The 15752-nt window shown below is 43.3% G+C and overlaps 1 protein-coding gene across 1 annotated transcript in view; it reads left to right on the top strand.

Moving 5' to 3' along the window:
* The first annotated feature begins 2171 nt into the window (after nt 1-2171).
* The window catches only part of LOC122434566 (histone H2A-Bbd type 1-like), a 108617-nt gene continuing 95036 nt past the window's right edge, over nt 2172-15752 (top strand). The window contains exons 1-2 of the mRNA XM_043458064.1: nt 2172-2533; nt 2944-3012. Of these exons, the coding sequence (XP_043313999.1) occupies nt 2951-3012 (62 nt within the window). The 5' untranslated portion in view covers nt 2172-2533; nt 2944-2950. The remainder of the gene's footprint in view (nt 2534-2943; nt 3013-15752) is intronic.

The raw sequence follows: 15752 nt of genomic DNA, 5'->3' as shown, positions 1-15752 counted from the left end.
GATCTTAGTGACTTTGCCTTATTCATCTTTATAAGCCCAGGACCTAACATAATGCCAAGCACATGGTAGGTGTATATTAAATGTGAGTTGAATGAATGGATGATGATATGATTCTAGTAATACTTATAGTTGATCATCTTGCATGAAAAGAGACATTGCCTTACACACACACACAGACACATACACACTCTAGGGGAATATAGGACTTATGACAGGAAAGAATTTTGATCCATGATGCTAAAGCTGAAGCTCTGATACTTTGGTCACCTGATGCAAAGACCTGACACCTTAGAAAAGATCCTGATGCTGGGAAAGATTGAAGGCAGGAGAAGAGGATGACAGAGGAAGAGATGGTTGGATGGCATCATCCACTCTTTGGACATGAGTTTGAGCAAGCTCTGGGAGTTGGTAATGTGACAGGGAAGCCTGGCACACTGCAGACCACGGGGTCACAAAGAGTCGGACATGACTGAACTGAGTGACTTAAGCTTAAAACAATACAGTTCCATGAGATGAACCTTGAAAAGAATACAGTAAGGAAGAATGCAGAGTATTGGACACTTTGGAAGAAGAGAAAAAATAAAGTTAGAAAAGAAACAGTGCCTTATAAACTTGGAGAGGAGAGAGAGAGAGAGAGGCTGAGGGATATTATTAAGGGAAGTAAGTATAGATAAGGAAGAAAAGTAAAAGGAAATAGATGTGAAAGGAGGAAAAGTAGAGAGGTGTTGGTGGAAGGCAGGAGTGGGAAGGAAAATTCTGGTGTCAGGCTTGATATTGGAATACTGAAATGAATGTCATAGTCTCTGCCCACTCTAGGGGAGATCTAGGTTTGTCATGATGGTTAAAATAAAAAAAAGGGGGGGATGATGAGAAGGGTGTGTGTTAGGGGAGATTACACACTTTTCTGAATGGGCAGCAACCTTCCACAGTTGAAATGCTGTCCTCAAGCTGGGAAAATGTGCCACTCTCCCCCTATTCTTGTCTCTTTCTCTCTGAACTCTGGATTCTCTCAAGCTTGTCAAGACTAACAGGATTTTTATTCTACATGTTGTTCATCCCAGTTTTGATATGGTGGAGGCAGGACTGTGGTCTCATCACCCTTCTCCACCCAGTAGAGCAAGATTTTTGTTGTTGTTTACTTGCTAGGTTTTGTCCGACTATTTTGCAACCCTATGGACTGTAGCCCGCCAGGCTCCTCCGTCCATGGAATTCTCCAGGCAAGAATACTGGAGTGCGTAACCATGCCCTTCTCCCGGGGGATCTTCCTGACCCAGGGATGGAACCCTGGTCTCCTGCACTGCAGGCAGACCTTTACCCTCTGAGCCACCAGGGAAGCCTGTGGGAGGGTCTGGGCATTGCCAAATCCAGCTGACAGGTGGAAAGAGTTGTTGGAGGAGCTGCTCTGGAGTAATTGATCAGGACCCTAAGGGGCCTTCTCCAGACGGGCCTTCTCTCCTATCCTGTGCTTTAGCCCCTCTCTGAAAGAGGCGCCTAGGTAATAGTATTTGATGTAAATTTCCTGAGTTGTTTTGTAAATATGAAAACCCCCCACCAAAAGGAAGATGTTAACTACTTAATGAGCACAAAGCCCCAGGCCTCTTGGAGCCTCAGGACTGATGAAGGTAACCCTTTTGACACTACCCAGCTACCTCACCAGCTGCCAATCAGAGACTTGCACAGGATTTAATCACAGACCCTGCGACCTCCTTCCCTCACCTGACTTTTAAAAAGTGATTTGTGAAAACCCTTGGGGGGAGTTTGGGGCTTTTAGGGCAGGAGCCACCCCATCTCCTGGCATGGCCCTGCAAGGGACGGTTTTCTGATCCAAACTCAGACCTTTCTTTTTTTTTTTTTTTGCCTCACTGTGCAAGGGACTTACTAACGAGCCTTAATAAGGCGGGGGAGACCTACAGGAAAGGATACACCTGGGATCTTGGAGCCAGCTGTGCTCGCTTCTGGAAGGGGTAGGTTCTGGTGCCCCGGTCACAAGGGGGAGACCGAGGGTGGCAGGGCAACAGGGTCTTGCCGGGTTGGTCCTGCCTTCCCCGGAGGGGAGGGGGTGCGGGCCTTGGCGTTGCGTGTCCAGATGGCACGTGGAAGGTGTGTGGATGGAGCTCAGATGGGTAGACCATGGGTAGCGGGTCCCCGGCTGGCGGCGGAGAGGGGAGACCCACGACGGCAGCCCTTGTCCGGCACGGTCGTCTTCAGGGTCGAGCTGTGGCAGGCACGGCCCCCGCTGGATGGGCTCTGGCGCCGCCGCCTAGGGGAGTCCGGCAGACGGCGCTGAGCTTGAGGGCGGCCGGAGACGCCCCCCAGCGCCCCGACCCGGTACCTGCCGGGGGCGGGCGGCGCGAGGGGCGCGCGGCGCGAGAGGCGGGCACCGAGCGCGTGAGTCACTCGGCTCCCCGGGGCTCGGAGCGGGACTTCGCCTCCCGCCTGGGGTCTAATTTCATCTCCAGCTTCGGCGACTCAACCCTGAATACCTGCCCCTCCTGAGGGGGGACCAGCGTTCTTCCGTCTAGGTGACGGCCAGGTAAGTTTCTGGTCTTTGGATGCTTGGGTGGCTCGCGGGGAGGAGGGGGGCGGTCTTCCAGTCTGTGCCTCGGTCTGCCTTTGCTTCCACCTCTGGTTCTCTCCGTTGGAGACAGAAAGTTCGATTTTGAAAAAACGCAACAGAAAAGATCAAATGCACGCTCAGACCCCAAACAAGCCAAACTCTGGGGCCCTATTTAATTTCCCGGGTATCTTCAAATGTCCGGATGCGGCGTTTATGGGGCTAGGAATGTTCGATTTGTTTCGTGTGGGTCCCTCCTCCCCCACTTTCTTTCTGGGTTATTCTCAGAGGTCGCGTTTGAGAGGGGGGTTGGGGGACAAGGGTGACGAGAAAGCTGGAAGGCTGGGCTGGAATCCCTTGCCAGGGCGGTTTCCTCATTTCTCTGCGAGGTGGCAGATGCTCTACCGTAGCCGGAGTTGGGATCTTGGAGCCAGCCCAGGACCTGCCGGAGCTGTAAGGTAACTGCAGTTTGCTGCATATCAATCTCGGCGCCGCTGACTGAATCAAAATGTTCCGGAGGCACAATTAATGGGAATGCCACGATCATGTTGAAACAATTCACTGAAGGACTTTCTTGAATATTTTATTTTGAATGTATCGTATTTCAGGAAAATTTTAGGAGGCTACCGCGGGTCTCATTTTCTCTATTTTCAGAGATGCTTCCAAACGTATTATTTCTCTTGCAAGAAAATCAATGAACATTGTCTCTTAGAAGGATTTAACAATGCAAAGCTACCTCTTACTTTTCTTTTACCAGTCTGTGTGGTGTTGGGGGGGGGGAGGTGCTCCCACAAACTGCTTTTAGAAAAATCGATGCGGGGAGGGTGCATGCCCCTTTCTCGACCATTAAGCTCAAGTGTTTCCCTGACTATTAAATAGGTACTAATTGTTGCTGCTCTTTTTTTTTGTGCTTAAAAGTAGCAAAGGAAAGAACCTCCTAGAATGCCCTGCATTTGTGGCTCATCTTGTCGACTGATTGCTTTATCATCAGTACTGTTTGGTTTAATGCAGTGTTAACAGGTGGTCTAAATTCACAGCACAGTTTTGTTCTAGACGAACAACCCTGCTGATATGGGCGGAAAGTCGAAAGTCTCCTCACTAGCCCCCCCCCCCACCAGAAAAAAACCCCATGTCTTTCTCCTGCTTTGTGGGAGAGAGAAAGATGGTGGGGGCAGCTTTTCTGGCAGTTGATTGGGTCGCCTATCATTAATTGTGCTTTCCTGAATCATCATTTGGTTTATAATCTGTGATTATAGAGATGAACCTTTACCCTCCTCCCCCCAGAAAATGAATAAAACCTGAGATGTTTAGTCAGTTCCCAGGGGTAACTTTTTAGAGTTAAATGGAAACTGTGATGATCCTTTTTTTCTTTTTTTCAAAGCTCTTCCCAGGGAGCCGCCCCCCCCAACTGACTCAGGTTTTCTACCTGTTGGATAACATGACTCTTTTCCTCTGCCTCTTGTGACTCTTAGTTTGCACACCAGTCTTGCTCAAGATAGTAAAATTTCTTGAAAGGCAGGGTAATGTCTTAGTCATCTGTATATCCTTGGAGCCTATTAAATTAGGTGGGGGTCTGAATGAATGAATGAATACATGAATTTGGCAGTTTAAATTGGGTTTGGCATCCCTTGAACATCTCCTGGGCATGCTTTTTCTTCACTCCTATAAGATAAGCCTTCTAATTCAATGATTCTCAGTGTGGATTCTCAGACTATACTTATTCTAAATAAGGGTTTGACATATATGGAAAACATCTATATATTAGTTATGACCTTTTTTTTCCCCCTGCAACAGAAAAGTCAACTAAAAGCGGCTTTAACAAATTAGAGAAAGCTGACAGCAGGTGATCACTGGAGTAGGCTCAGTGGCCCAACAGTGTCAGGGGATTGGACTGATACCTTACCCTCCTGGTTTCCTGGGCTTCCCTTGTGGTTCAGCTAGTAAAGAATCCGCCTGCAATGTGGGAGACCTGGGTTCGATCCCTGGGTTGGGAAGATCCCCTGGAGAAGGTGAAGGCTACCCCCTCCAGTATTCTGGCCTAGAGAATTCCATGGGCTGTATAGTCCATGGGGTTGCAAAGAGTTGGACACAACTGAGCGACTTTCACTTTCCTGGTTTCAAGATGTCTGTAACAGCTCTAGGCATTACATCCTCATCCCACATTCAAATGCAGTTAATGGGGTAGAAAGCGGTAGAATAACTTCCTCCTGCAACTTTCTCTTATCAGAGAAGAAATAACTTCCCCAAAGTTCCTCAACAGAATCTCCCTTGTATCTCACTGGTCAGAGTTGGGCCACCTATCAATCCATGAGATTGGACTGTGGCATGGGGAGGCCAGGAAATATCTGGCTTTTTAGCTTGCATTGTGGGAAGGAGTCCGGGGAGAGGGGCTTTGAAGAGAGATTTTGGGAGCTAGCTGGCAAGTCTGTTGAACTGTCATGAAAGAAAGTGGTTCTGTTTCAGCCAGAGATGGTATTAATGATTGGTCCAACTGCCACATTAAATATTAAGCAGTGTAGCAAAAGCATATTCAGAATAGGATTATTTTCTCTCTCGGGCATGGTATTTTAAGGGTGCTAAATCATTTTTGTGGAGTGGTAACTTTTAGAGACTGCCGGTAGAAAAATAAATGTCTATATATAATATATATGGCATGTATGGTTTTTCATTGTTATAAATGTGGGTCAAATCCTCCAGCTTCTGAAAGAGAGTAAACCTTCAGTAAGTAGATAGTTGTGCTGTGAGTTTGGGAGCATCACAACCTCGCACGGACAAATGGAAAGGGGTTTAGCAATTTAAAAAACTAATTACTGATTTGGCACCTATGCCCCGAAATTCTGGGTTACACAAACTCAGCATCTCGAATTTGCATCCTAGGAGTCTGGAGAGCAACTTAGCTGTTAGGGGCAAGAAGAACACGAGAAGTAGTAGATACTGATGATTTGGGGCAATGGATTTTCTTTGGGAGCCTTCTCTGTTCCTTACTGTGGAACATGTGCTACAAAAAATGTTTGAGATGATCCTTAGCACACACATGAAAGCTGAAGTTGATGAAGGAAGAGAGAGCATATATCTCACTGCCAGCTTGGATTCTTGACTTCTCCAGTAGGAGTCCTGATGTATTTGCAGAGGGGACCTACTCATGGGAGCTCAGCTAAGAAAGTTCCAAGAGATTGAAATGTAACAATCAATCCTATGCCTTAGCTTTCTCACCAGTCAAACGAATAAAGAAGACTAACAGTGGTTCTCAAACTGTTTTGCACTTTAAAAATCACCCAGGGAGCTTTTAAAAGTCCAGATTTAACGGCTGATCCCTGGACTTCCTAAATTGGAACCTCTGGGAATGGGATGCAGGCGCCAGGACTTTTAAACCTCCCCTAGATGATTGCAGTATGCACCTAACTTTGGGAACTGTTATCATCCGTTGCCCCGGCTTCCAAAATGAAGTACCACAGACTAGATGACTTAAAAACCAAATTTATTTTCTCACAATTCTGAGAGCTAGATGTTCATCAAGGTGTTGGCAGGGCTGGCATCTTCTGATTTAGGCCTCTCTCCTTGCCTTGCACATGGCCATCTTCTCACTGTTTGCATGTCTTTCCTCTGATGTATCTGTGTCCCAGTCTCCTCTTACAAGGACACCAGTCATATTGGATTAGGGCCCACCCCTCATTTTGATTTCATTACCTCTTTATAAAAGCTCTGTCTCAAAAAAAGCTCTGTCTCCACACACAGATTCTGAAGTATTACGGGTTTAGGATTTCAACTGGTGAAATGGAGTGGGGTTGGGGGTGTGGGGGCACAATTCAGCCCAGAACAGGAACCACTGGACAGGTATTAGTATGGCACTACACAAAAGTTACTGTGCAGAAAATTCACCAGAAGATCTTTCTGTAGTTGAGATTCCAGTTCACTGACTCTGGGTGAGACATGAGGGTCTGAAGTTCTCACGAACTCCAGGTGATGCCAATGCTGCCAGTCCCGAGATAATGCTGGAAGCAGCTTTCGTGCTGTCTAGATCGGTAGTTCTGAAGCTTGAGCAGGCATGGGAATCAATCACCTGGAGAGCTTCTTAAAAACAGATTGCTGGATCCTGGCTTCAGAATTTGTGATTCTGTAGGGTTAGGGCCTAAGGGTTAGAGCCCAAGTCTCCAAGCTGGCAGTGAGATATATGCGCTCTCTTCCTTCATCAATTTCAGCTTTCATGTGTGCGCTAAGGATCGTCTCAAACATTTTTTGTAGTACATGTTCCACAGTAAGGAACAGAGAAGGCTCCCAAAGAAAATCCTTTGCCCTAAATCATCAGTATCCACTACTACTCATGGTGCTGCTGGTCTAGGGACCACCCCTTGTTTTTTTATTTTTTAAATGTTTAATTTCAGTTATTTAAAGTTCCATCCGTCTGTATACACTTTATATTAAACACACAGGAAGCCGGGGCTCCTAGCAGAAATACACATTTTAATTTTGGGGATTGTTCAGATACTGAGAAGAGCTTTGTGAACCATGTCTCTCTCACATTTTGAGATTTTGTGGTATGGAGTGAATCTAGTTCATTACACACATCATTGTTTGTGAAGTTTATAGTGTTGTATTTTTTGTTTTGCCAGGCTTAATTACTTTATCTGCTCAAAAGACAAAGGATGAGGAAATGAGAGAAAATGCTACACTGAGGTCTCTCTTAATCTCTTATGCAAATGGAGGTGAATGAATAGGGAGTCTATACATCTGCCCGTTTATCTCTATGTTTCTTCTCTAATTACAGAGCTAAATTGTAGCTTGCCCTTATATGAGCTCAAAGATGATTTTATGAGATGAGTTGCTGGCTTCTTATATGTGATTTTTTCTTGGGAGGATTAACTATTCTAGAGATTGTACAATCCGGGGCGAGGGGGAGGGAGGCATTGCACATTTCTCAAAACACATTAATTTTAAATTCTAATTTAATTACATTTTTATTTCTACATGAGACCAATGGTGAGCTACATCAAACAATATCCCCCTCTCCAAAATGATTGGAGGTGGAAAAATAGTTTGCCTGCTCTTTGGAAGTTCAATTAGTAGAATTCATGGTCTGCAGATGTTTTTACTTCGTTGGGAGAGTAAAACAGGAGACTGTCTGCAAATGTGAGACTAAATGGTTTAGAAACATCCAAAAACTTATGCTAGTGACCTGGGTATAATTTCAAGAATGTGGTTGTAGTTTTTTTAAAGTAGAAACTTGTCCCCCAAAATAGCTATATATATATATATATTTAGTATATCGGTCACTCTACCTTTGATATCTCATTTAGCTGTTGTAACCTCTAATATATCAGATATGTGTGTGTCAGTTATCTGCTGCCATAATAATGCTGCATAACAAGCAACCATAGAATCTCTGTAGCATATGACAGTGTGCATATTATAAGCTCGTGTGTCTAGATCAGCTGGGGGTTAACTAGATTGTTTTGTTGATCTTGGCTGGGATTGTTCACATGTCTTGGGTTTATCTGGATATTGGCTGATGTAGGCTAACCCTTTCAGTTTTTTCAGATATATACATGCACACACACACACGCTTTTTTTTAATGTTCTCTTCCATTATAGGTTATTACAAGATATTGGGTATAGTTCCTTGTGCTGTACAGTAGGTCCTTGTTGGTTATCTATTTTATATATAGTAGTGTGTATATTTTAATCCCAAACTCATAATTCATCCCTCCCCTCTCCCCTTTCTCCTTTGGTGACCATACATTTGTGTTTTGTGAGTCTTTCTATTTTATGAATAAGTTCATTTATATCATTTTTTTTTTTTAGGTCCTACATATAAGTGGTGCCGTATGATATTCGTCTTTTTCTGTCTGGCTTATTTCACTTAGTATGATAATCTCTAGGTCCATCCATGTTGCTGCAGATGGCATTATTTGATTCTTTTTTTTTTTCTTAAATCACTGAGTAATATTCCTAGACTAACCTTGAGTGGAGTAACTGGTGCCTGGGCTCAGCTTCACATGTTTGTGATCTGGCAGGTTATCCGGTCATGTCCTCAGGGCAGCCGGCAGAGGTGCAGGAAAGAACAAATGGAAATAAACAGGTCTCTTGAGGCCTCGATGCATAACTGGCATACCCGCACTTTACCTTGTCCTGTTGGCCAAAGCAAGCCCAATGGTTAGGCCCAGAGTCAGAGTGGGAGGACCCTGCAAAGTGATGACCAAAGAAATGGATGTAGAGAGGGATAAAGAACAGGGGCTATTTTTTTGCAGTCTATCACAGAGGAGAAAAAGTTTTGAGACATTAAATAACTTGCTCAGATCCCATTACTTACAAGAGGTAAAGCCAAGACTGAAAAGCAACTTTGATGCCAAAGTTTAACACTCTTTCCTTTATGCCACATTGCTCTCCTACTTTTTATTGTACCCTATTTAGAGCAAAACTGTGTCAAGAGAAGGTATATGTACAGCCTAGAAGATAAAAAATTGTCACAAGTGAGATTCTGGGCACATGCATGTATATATATACACATTGTTATATTTTTCAGTTTGCTCAATTTGTAGCATTTATATTTTTAATTTTTATTAATGTTCTCTCTTATCTCTGGTATGAAGCATGTAAAGTATTTCCATTTTAAAGAAAAAAATGGATTCAACTTTTAATCCTATAAATCTAAAGAGGTTTCATGCTGCCCCATTTTCCCTGACTTCTGACTTTTCCAAAATTATGCCAGGTTTATAGGGCCTCCTATTCAGAATGAATTTGCTGATGCCAAAAGTGTTAGAGTTTACCCTCAGGGTCTTCGCACAGTTTCCACATTCTTGGTGAGTTTTGCCAGCAATTGGTAAACCTCCCGGCACTGTCCAGGGGAGAGGTTACCTGTGATATTTCCAGCCTGATCTTCGGACCTGCCAGGCTAGATAAACTCAGTTGTAAAGACGGATGCAAGAGAGTGTCCAAGCCTAATGCTGTTAAAGAGTTGAATTGTATAATGAATTCTGTTTCTCCTGATTTCATGCTTGGCAATCAACCTTATGATTCTCCATGTCCATTGCCTTCAGGGAGCGAATAACCTGGTCAGGCTGTCTGGTCTGTGTGAAAGTTACATTTCTCACTGTAAATTACTAAGCAGCCACTCTGACTTTAAACACTTATGAGCATTATGGGAGTGAGTCAGCATCCAGCACCTTCAAGCCTGAGAAATGCAGAGACACTGATAAGATCAGTTATCCGAGCTCGCACTGCTAGCGTTTATTCATCATTTTCTGCATCCCAGCAACTGTGCAATTTCATTTACATGATCTCATTTGGTCCTCGTAATAACTTTGTGAAGTAGTACTTTTACTTCCAATGTACAAAGAGGAAGACTGCAGTATAGATTTAAGAGCTTGCCCCACATCAAACGGCTCCTTTGGCAGCGACCTCTAGTTGCCATTCAGTATCCTTTCTTGCCTTCTCCCTTAGTGACAATGCAGTTTTCTTCCTGGTGCCGATGCATCTACTGACGGTCTCTGTGACCCAGCATCTCTTGTACCAAGGTGTGATCCTATGACTGAGCAGTGCCACAGAGAACTGTTGTGTTGTGTGGGGACTTCTTTTTGTGTGTGTGTGTTGGAGGGGGGGCTTCTAAGGAAGCCTGCCTAAAGAGAGCTGGCTTGGCTGGTAGAAGGGTCCTTTGCATACTTCCTGTTTCCTCCAGCTGCTAGCCTGGAATGCAGCCATGAAGGCTAGAGCCGTCTTGGACTCAGGAGTGATGCGTTGCATGTATGTTAGCACTGATGTGGTGAGAATGGAAAAGTCAAGGAATCTGGGCTCATGATGGAGCCCTGCTGCTACTGTGCCAGCTCCATTTCATAGCTCTTTGCTGGCTTCCTGGGCATATTAGTGTTGTCCTAGCCGAGAAGAAAGGTAGCGAAGGCTGTTGGGTAGGCAGTGGACAGTGTTGACATACTTTGTGCCAAATGCCTACTGTTTGAACTGTGATAGACACGTGTTTGCGTTCCATCCCTGCCGCTTAGTAGCTGCATATATTGGGCACATCTTGTGTCTCACTGTGCATCCTTTCAGCCTCCCTTTTAGTCAAGCCATTGATCCTACAACCAATTTCATGTGGGTGTAACCAGATAGGACTTTGCTTGAACCTTACAGTGGATAGTTCACTTTCCACCCTGGGACTGCGTTGATGTTACAACACAGAGGCCTGTTGGAATTGCCTGACACTTACATAGGTATTATGGACTGTGAGGGTATTTAAGGCCCGTGAATCAATCCTTGACTAACATGGGTTGGGAGCCAGAGATAAAGGCTTCTTTCTGTCATCCTTGACTAGATAATTTGGAACTGCATTTTAGTTTTGTTAGCTTCTAAGACATTCACATAGAGTCTAAGAAAGGTGAAGGTCCCCATTGCCTACAGTTTGTGGCCAACTTGAAAATATGCCCCTGTATTGATTTGCTCTTTTCTGCCTCCCTTTCCTAAATTCCCTAATTCTATTTTCTGAAATCAATTCCCCAAATAAATTACTTGCCTGCAAACCCTTGTCTCAGGCTCTGCATTTCAGGGAGAACTTAGGTTAAGACCTTGTATAACTTTGAATTAGTTGTACTGATAAAACTTTTGGCACTTGCAGACACTTCTCTGCCCCTAATAGGATGAAGCAGTATACTATCTTGAGTGTGCAAAGATGGCAATACATTATGAAATCTGATAGCATCAAGTATTGGTATGTACATGGATCAATAGGAATTGACATACCTTGTTTTTTAAAAACATTTGTAAAATTCATTTTTAATTGGAGGATAGTTGCTTTACAATGTTGTGTTGGTTTCTGCCATCCATCAACATGAATCAGCCATAGGTATACATATGTCCCCTCCCTCTTGAACCTTTCTCCTACCTCCCACCCCTTTCCACCCTTCTATGTACCTTGTTGAGGGGAGTGCACATTTGGTAAAATCATTTTGGAAAATAAAATTGGCACTTTTTAAAAAAATATTTTGTTATTTGGTTGCACGAAGATCTTTAGTTGCAGCACCAGAACACTTAGTTGCAGCACGTGGGATCTAGTTCCCTGACCAGGGATCAAACACAGGTTCCCTGCATTGGGAGCAGGGAGTCTTAGCCACTGGACCACCAGGGAAGTCCCCTTGGCATTATCTTGTGAAGTTGAACATGCATATATTCTTTGACCGTATAACCTCTCAAATTCTTCTGCATGCGAACCAGGAAATCTCCTTAGACATGTCCTTGGCAACATAGCTGATAATACAAAAGTACTGGAATAAATTATTTGTTCACTGATGGGAAAATAGATAAATTAAAAATTTTGTTATTCGTTATTTTTACGATAGAATAAAAATGAATTCACCACTGTTATATACAAGAACATAGCTGCCTATTAGAAACAAAGTAGTGAATGAAAAACTACATTACCAAAAACTTCACGCAGTTGGGCATAATTTTTATAAAGCTCAAAAACAATACTAAGCAATACCTTGGGAGGAATCCCACATGCATGATAAACTGTAAAGTAAGGTAAATCCCAGTTCAGGCTAGTGCTTTCCTCTGATGGGGAGACAGGGATGGGAGAGGTAGGAACACACAGTAGATGCACTGACATTCAGAATGTTCTAGGTCTTGCATTCGGTGATAGGTTCACTGAAACTCGTGTATCATTATTCCTTATACTTTATAAATGATATAGATGATTTTGTATATATCAGATTATATAATAATTTTTAAAAAAATGGAACTACCACCAACAAAGATGCTGTGCTAACAGAGAGTGGTCTTGGTGAAAGCCTATTCCAGCCCTTGCTCTGAGCTAATGACTTTGAGTTGGTGTTCTTCATCATGTGATACATTTCCTCCCTTTTTGTTTCCAGTGTATTGTGACCAGTTAGAGTGGCAGGGCACCATATTCAGTTTCCTTATGGCCCTTAGGGGCTTCCCTGGGTGGCTCAGATGGTAAAGAATCTCGGAAAGATCCCGTGGAGAAGGGAATGGCTACCCCCTCCAGTATTCTTGCCCGAAGAATCCCATGGACAGAGGAGCCTGGAGGGCTGTAGTCCATAGGGTTGCAAAGAATCAGAAACGACTGAGTGACTACACACATGGCCCTTAAGGGTTATGTCCTTTAGTATATTTAGAAAAGAACAGTTGTTGTATCCTCTGTTTCGTCATCTGCTTTGCCTGTGGTTCCTATATGTCCTGAGGCTCCTTGCTGCTTTCTGCTCTGCTGTATGCCCACTGTCATTTTATTGCTAGTCTGAACACTGCATTTGTGGCCTACAGTCCTCTTGTCTCTTTGGGGTGTGTGTTTGTATTGGGCGCTAGTATAATGGTGGGGAGTGGTGAGGCTATTAATAGGACATTTCTCTCTTGATTTTTAAACCTACTCCTTGTTGTATCATACGGTTGATAACCTTTACCCCATTTTTGTGTCATGGACCCTTTGACAAAGGTGATGGTCTCTTTATCAGAATAGTGGTTTAAATACATAAAATCAAACAGATTGGATTACAAAGGAAACAAATTATATTGAAATACAATGATCAGAATATTACAAAAATTTGCAATGTTCTTCTTTATTAACTTACTACACAGCAAGATCTAATTGTGGGCCTACTGACCGCCCAAATTTTAAAGTGGTAATGAGCAAAAGGGATATTTCACAATATACTGTTGTTCAGTTGCTAAGCCACATCTGACTCTTTGAGACCCCATGAGCTGCAGTACACCAGGCTCCTCTGTCCTCCACTGTCTCCCAGATTTTGCTGAGTCAGTGACGCTATCTAACCATCTCATCCTCTGCCACCCCGTTCTTGTTTTGCCTTCAATCTTTCCCAGCATCACAGTCTTTTCCAATTAGCTGACTCTCTGCATCAGGTGGCCAAAGTATTGGAACTTCAGCATCAGTCCTTCCAATGAGTATTCAGGATTGATTTCATTTAGGATTGACTGGTTTGATCTCCTTGATGTCCAAGGGACTCTTAAAGAGTCGTCTCCAGCACCACAATTTGAAACCATCAGTTCTTTGGCACTAAGCTTTCTTTGTGGTCCAGCTCTCACATCCATACATGATTACTGGAAAAACCATAGGTATGACTATGTGGACCTTTGTTGGCAAAGTGATGTCTCTGCTTTTTAATACACTGTCTATGTTTGTCATACCTTTCCTTTCAAGGAGCAAGCGTCTTTTATTTTCATGGCTGCAGTCACCGCCTGAAGTGATTTTTGGAGCCCATGTATTTCACAATATATGCAATAACTATAATGTGATGTGTGAAATATGTGTGATTTCTATTGGTGACAAAGCCACACAGGTACTGAAACTATTGTGGTTTATTGCTTATATCCATATTTGAAGGAAATACTAAATTTTGGTTAGAGATTAGTGAATTCAGTTCAGTCACTCAGTCGTGTCCGACTCTTTGCAACCCCATGAACCACAGCACGCCAGGCCTCCCTGTCCATCACCAACTCCCAGAATTCACCCAAACTCATGTCCATTGAGTCGGTGATACCATCCAACCATTTCATCCTCTGTTGTCCCCTTTCCTCCTGCCCTCAATCTTTCCCAGCATCAGGGTCTTTTCAGATGAGTCAGCTCTTCGCATCAGGTGGTCAAAGTATTGGAGTTTCAGCCTCAACATCAGTCCTTCCAATGAACACCTAGGACTGACCTCCTTTAGGATGGACTGGTTGGATCTCCTTGCAGTCCAAGGGACTCTCAAGAGTCTTCTCCAACACCACAGTTCAAAAGCATCAATTCTTTGGCGCTCAGCTTTCTTCACAGTCCAACTCTCACATCCATACATGACCACTGGAAAAACCATAGCCTTGACTAAACGGACCTTTGTTGACAGAGTAATGTCTCTGAGATTAGTGAATATAAGGATGTAATTTTTTTTTTCATCCAAGTTCATTGACCTTCCAAATTCTATCCATACACCCTTGGGGACCATGGACCCTAAGTTGAGAACCTTGCTGTAAGCAAAACAAAGGAAATTACAACAGATGAAGGAAATGATTTAAAGTGAATACCCAATATTATCTAATCCATAGTCCACAAGGAAAGCATTTATTAAGTAATTCCAACCCTTCATAGGGGGTTTCCCAGGTGGTGCCAGTGCAAGAGATGTAAGAGACCTGAGTGTGATCCCTGGGTCAGGAAGATCCCCTGGAGGAGGACATGGCAACCCACTCCAGTATCCTTGTCTGGAGAATCCCATGGTCAGAGGAGTCTGGTAAGCTACAGTCCATGGGGTTGTAAAGAGTTGGTCACTTCTGAAGCGACTTAGCGCTCACACATAACCCTTCATGGGAGGAGGTAGGGAGTGCAATACATACCAGTTCCCTTTGAATCTCACAGGCCTTCTCTTTGAGAGGAACTTCCTGTTCATTGCCCTGCAGACAGACCTCCATGCTTCTTGGTGAAAGTCCTGCCTCCTCCTCAGAGGACTTGGTCTTACCATGGGATTCATCCATCTCCCTTCTCCACTCTATTTTCCCCATTCAGGGTTGTCCACCTTCAAATAGTTCTCTAGTGACTGCCCCCTAACAGTGTACAGTGGTCTTTGGCACCCTGAACCTCTTCTGCTTCAAGGCCTTTCCCCTGTGGTGTGTTATATTGAGCAGAGCCAAGCACTCCTCCTAACTCTCCAGTAAAATCACTCTCAGAGGTAGTTCAGTCTTTTATTTTTTATTTTTTTTTAGTTCAGTCTTTTAAAAAAATTTTTTATTTTTTATGTTTTAAAAATTTTTAATTGAAATACAGTTGATTTACAATGTTGAGTTAGTTTCAGGTGTATAGCACAGTGATTCAGTTATATGTATATATATATGTTTATATTCTCTTCTCTTATAGGTTATTACAAGATACTGAGTAGAGTTCTTAGTGCTATACAGTAGGTCCTTGTTGGTGATCCATTTTATATATAGAAGTGTCTATATGTAATCTCAACTTCTTAATTTATTCCTCTCCCTCCACTTTTCCTCTTTGGTAATCATAAGCTTGTTTTCTCTGTCTGAGTTTATTTCTGGCTTTTGTAAGTAAGTTCATTTGTATCCTTTAAGATTCCACATATAAACAACATCATATGATATTTGTCTTTCTCTTTCTGATTCAACTTTACTTAGTATGATAATCTCTAGGTCCATCCATGTTGCTACAAATGGCATTAGTTCATTCTTTTTTATGGCTGAGTAGTATTCCATTGTCGGA

Source organism: Cervus canadensis, chromosome X (assembly GCF_019320065.1).
Source record: "Cervus canadensis isolate Bull #8, Minnesota chromosome X, ASM1932006v1, whole genome shotgun sequence".
NCBI classification, from domain to species: Eukaryota; Metazoa; Chordata; class Mammalia; order Artiodactyla; family Cervidae; genus Cervus; species Cervus canadensis.
The sequence above is the reverse complement of the archived record's forward strand: the minus strand, read 5'-3'. Positions and strand labels throughout refer to the sequence as shown.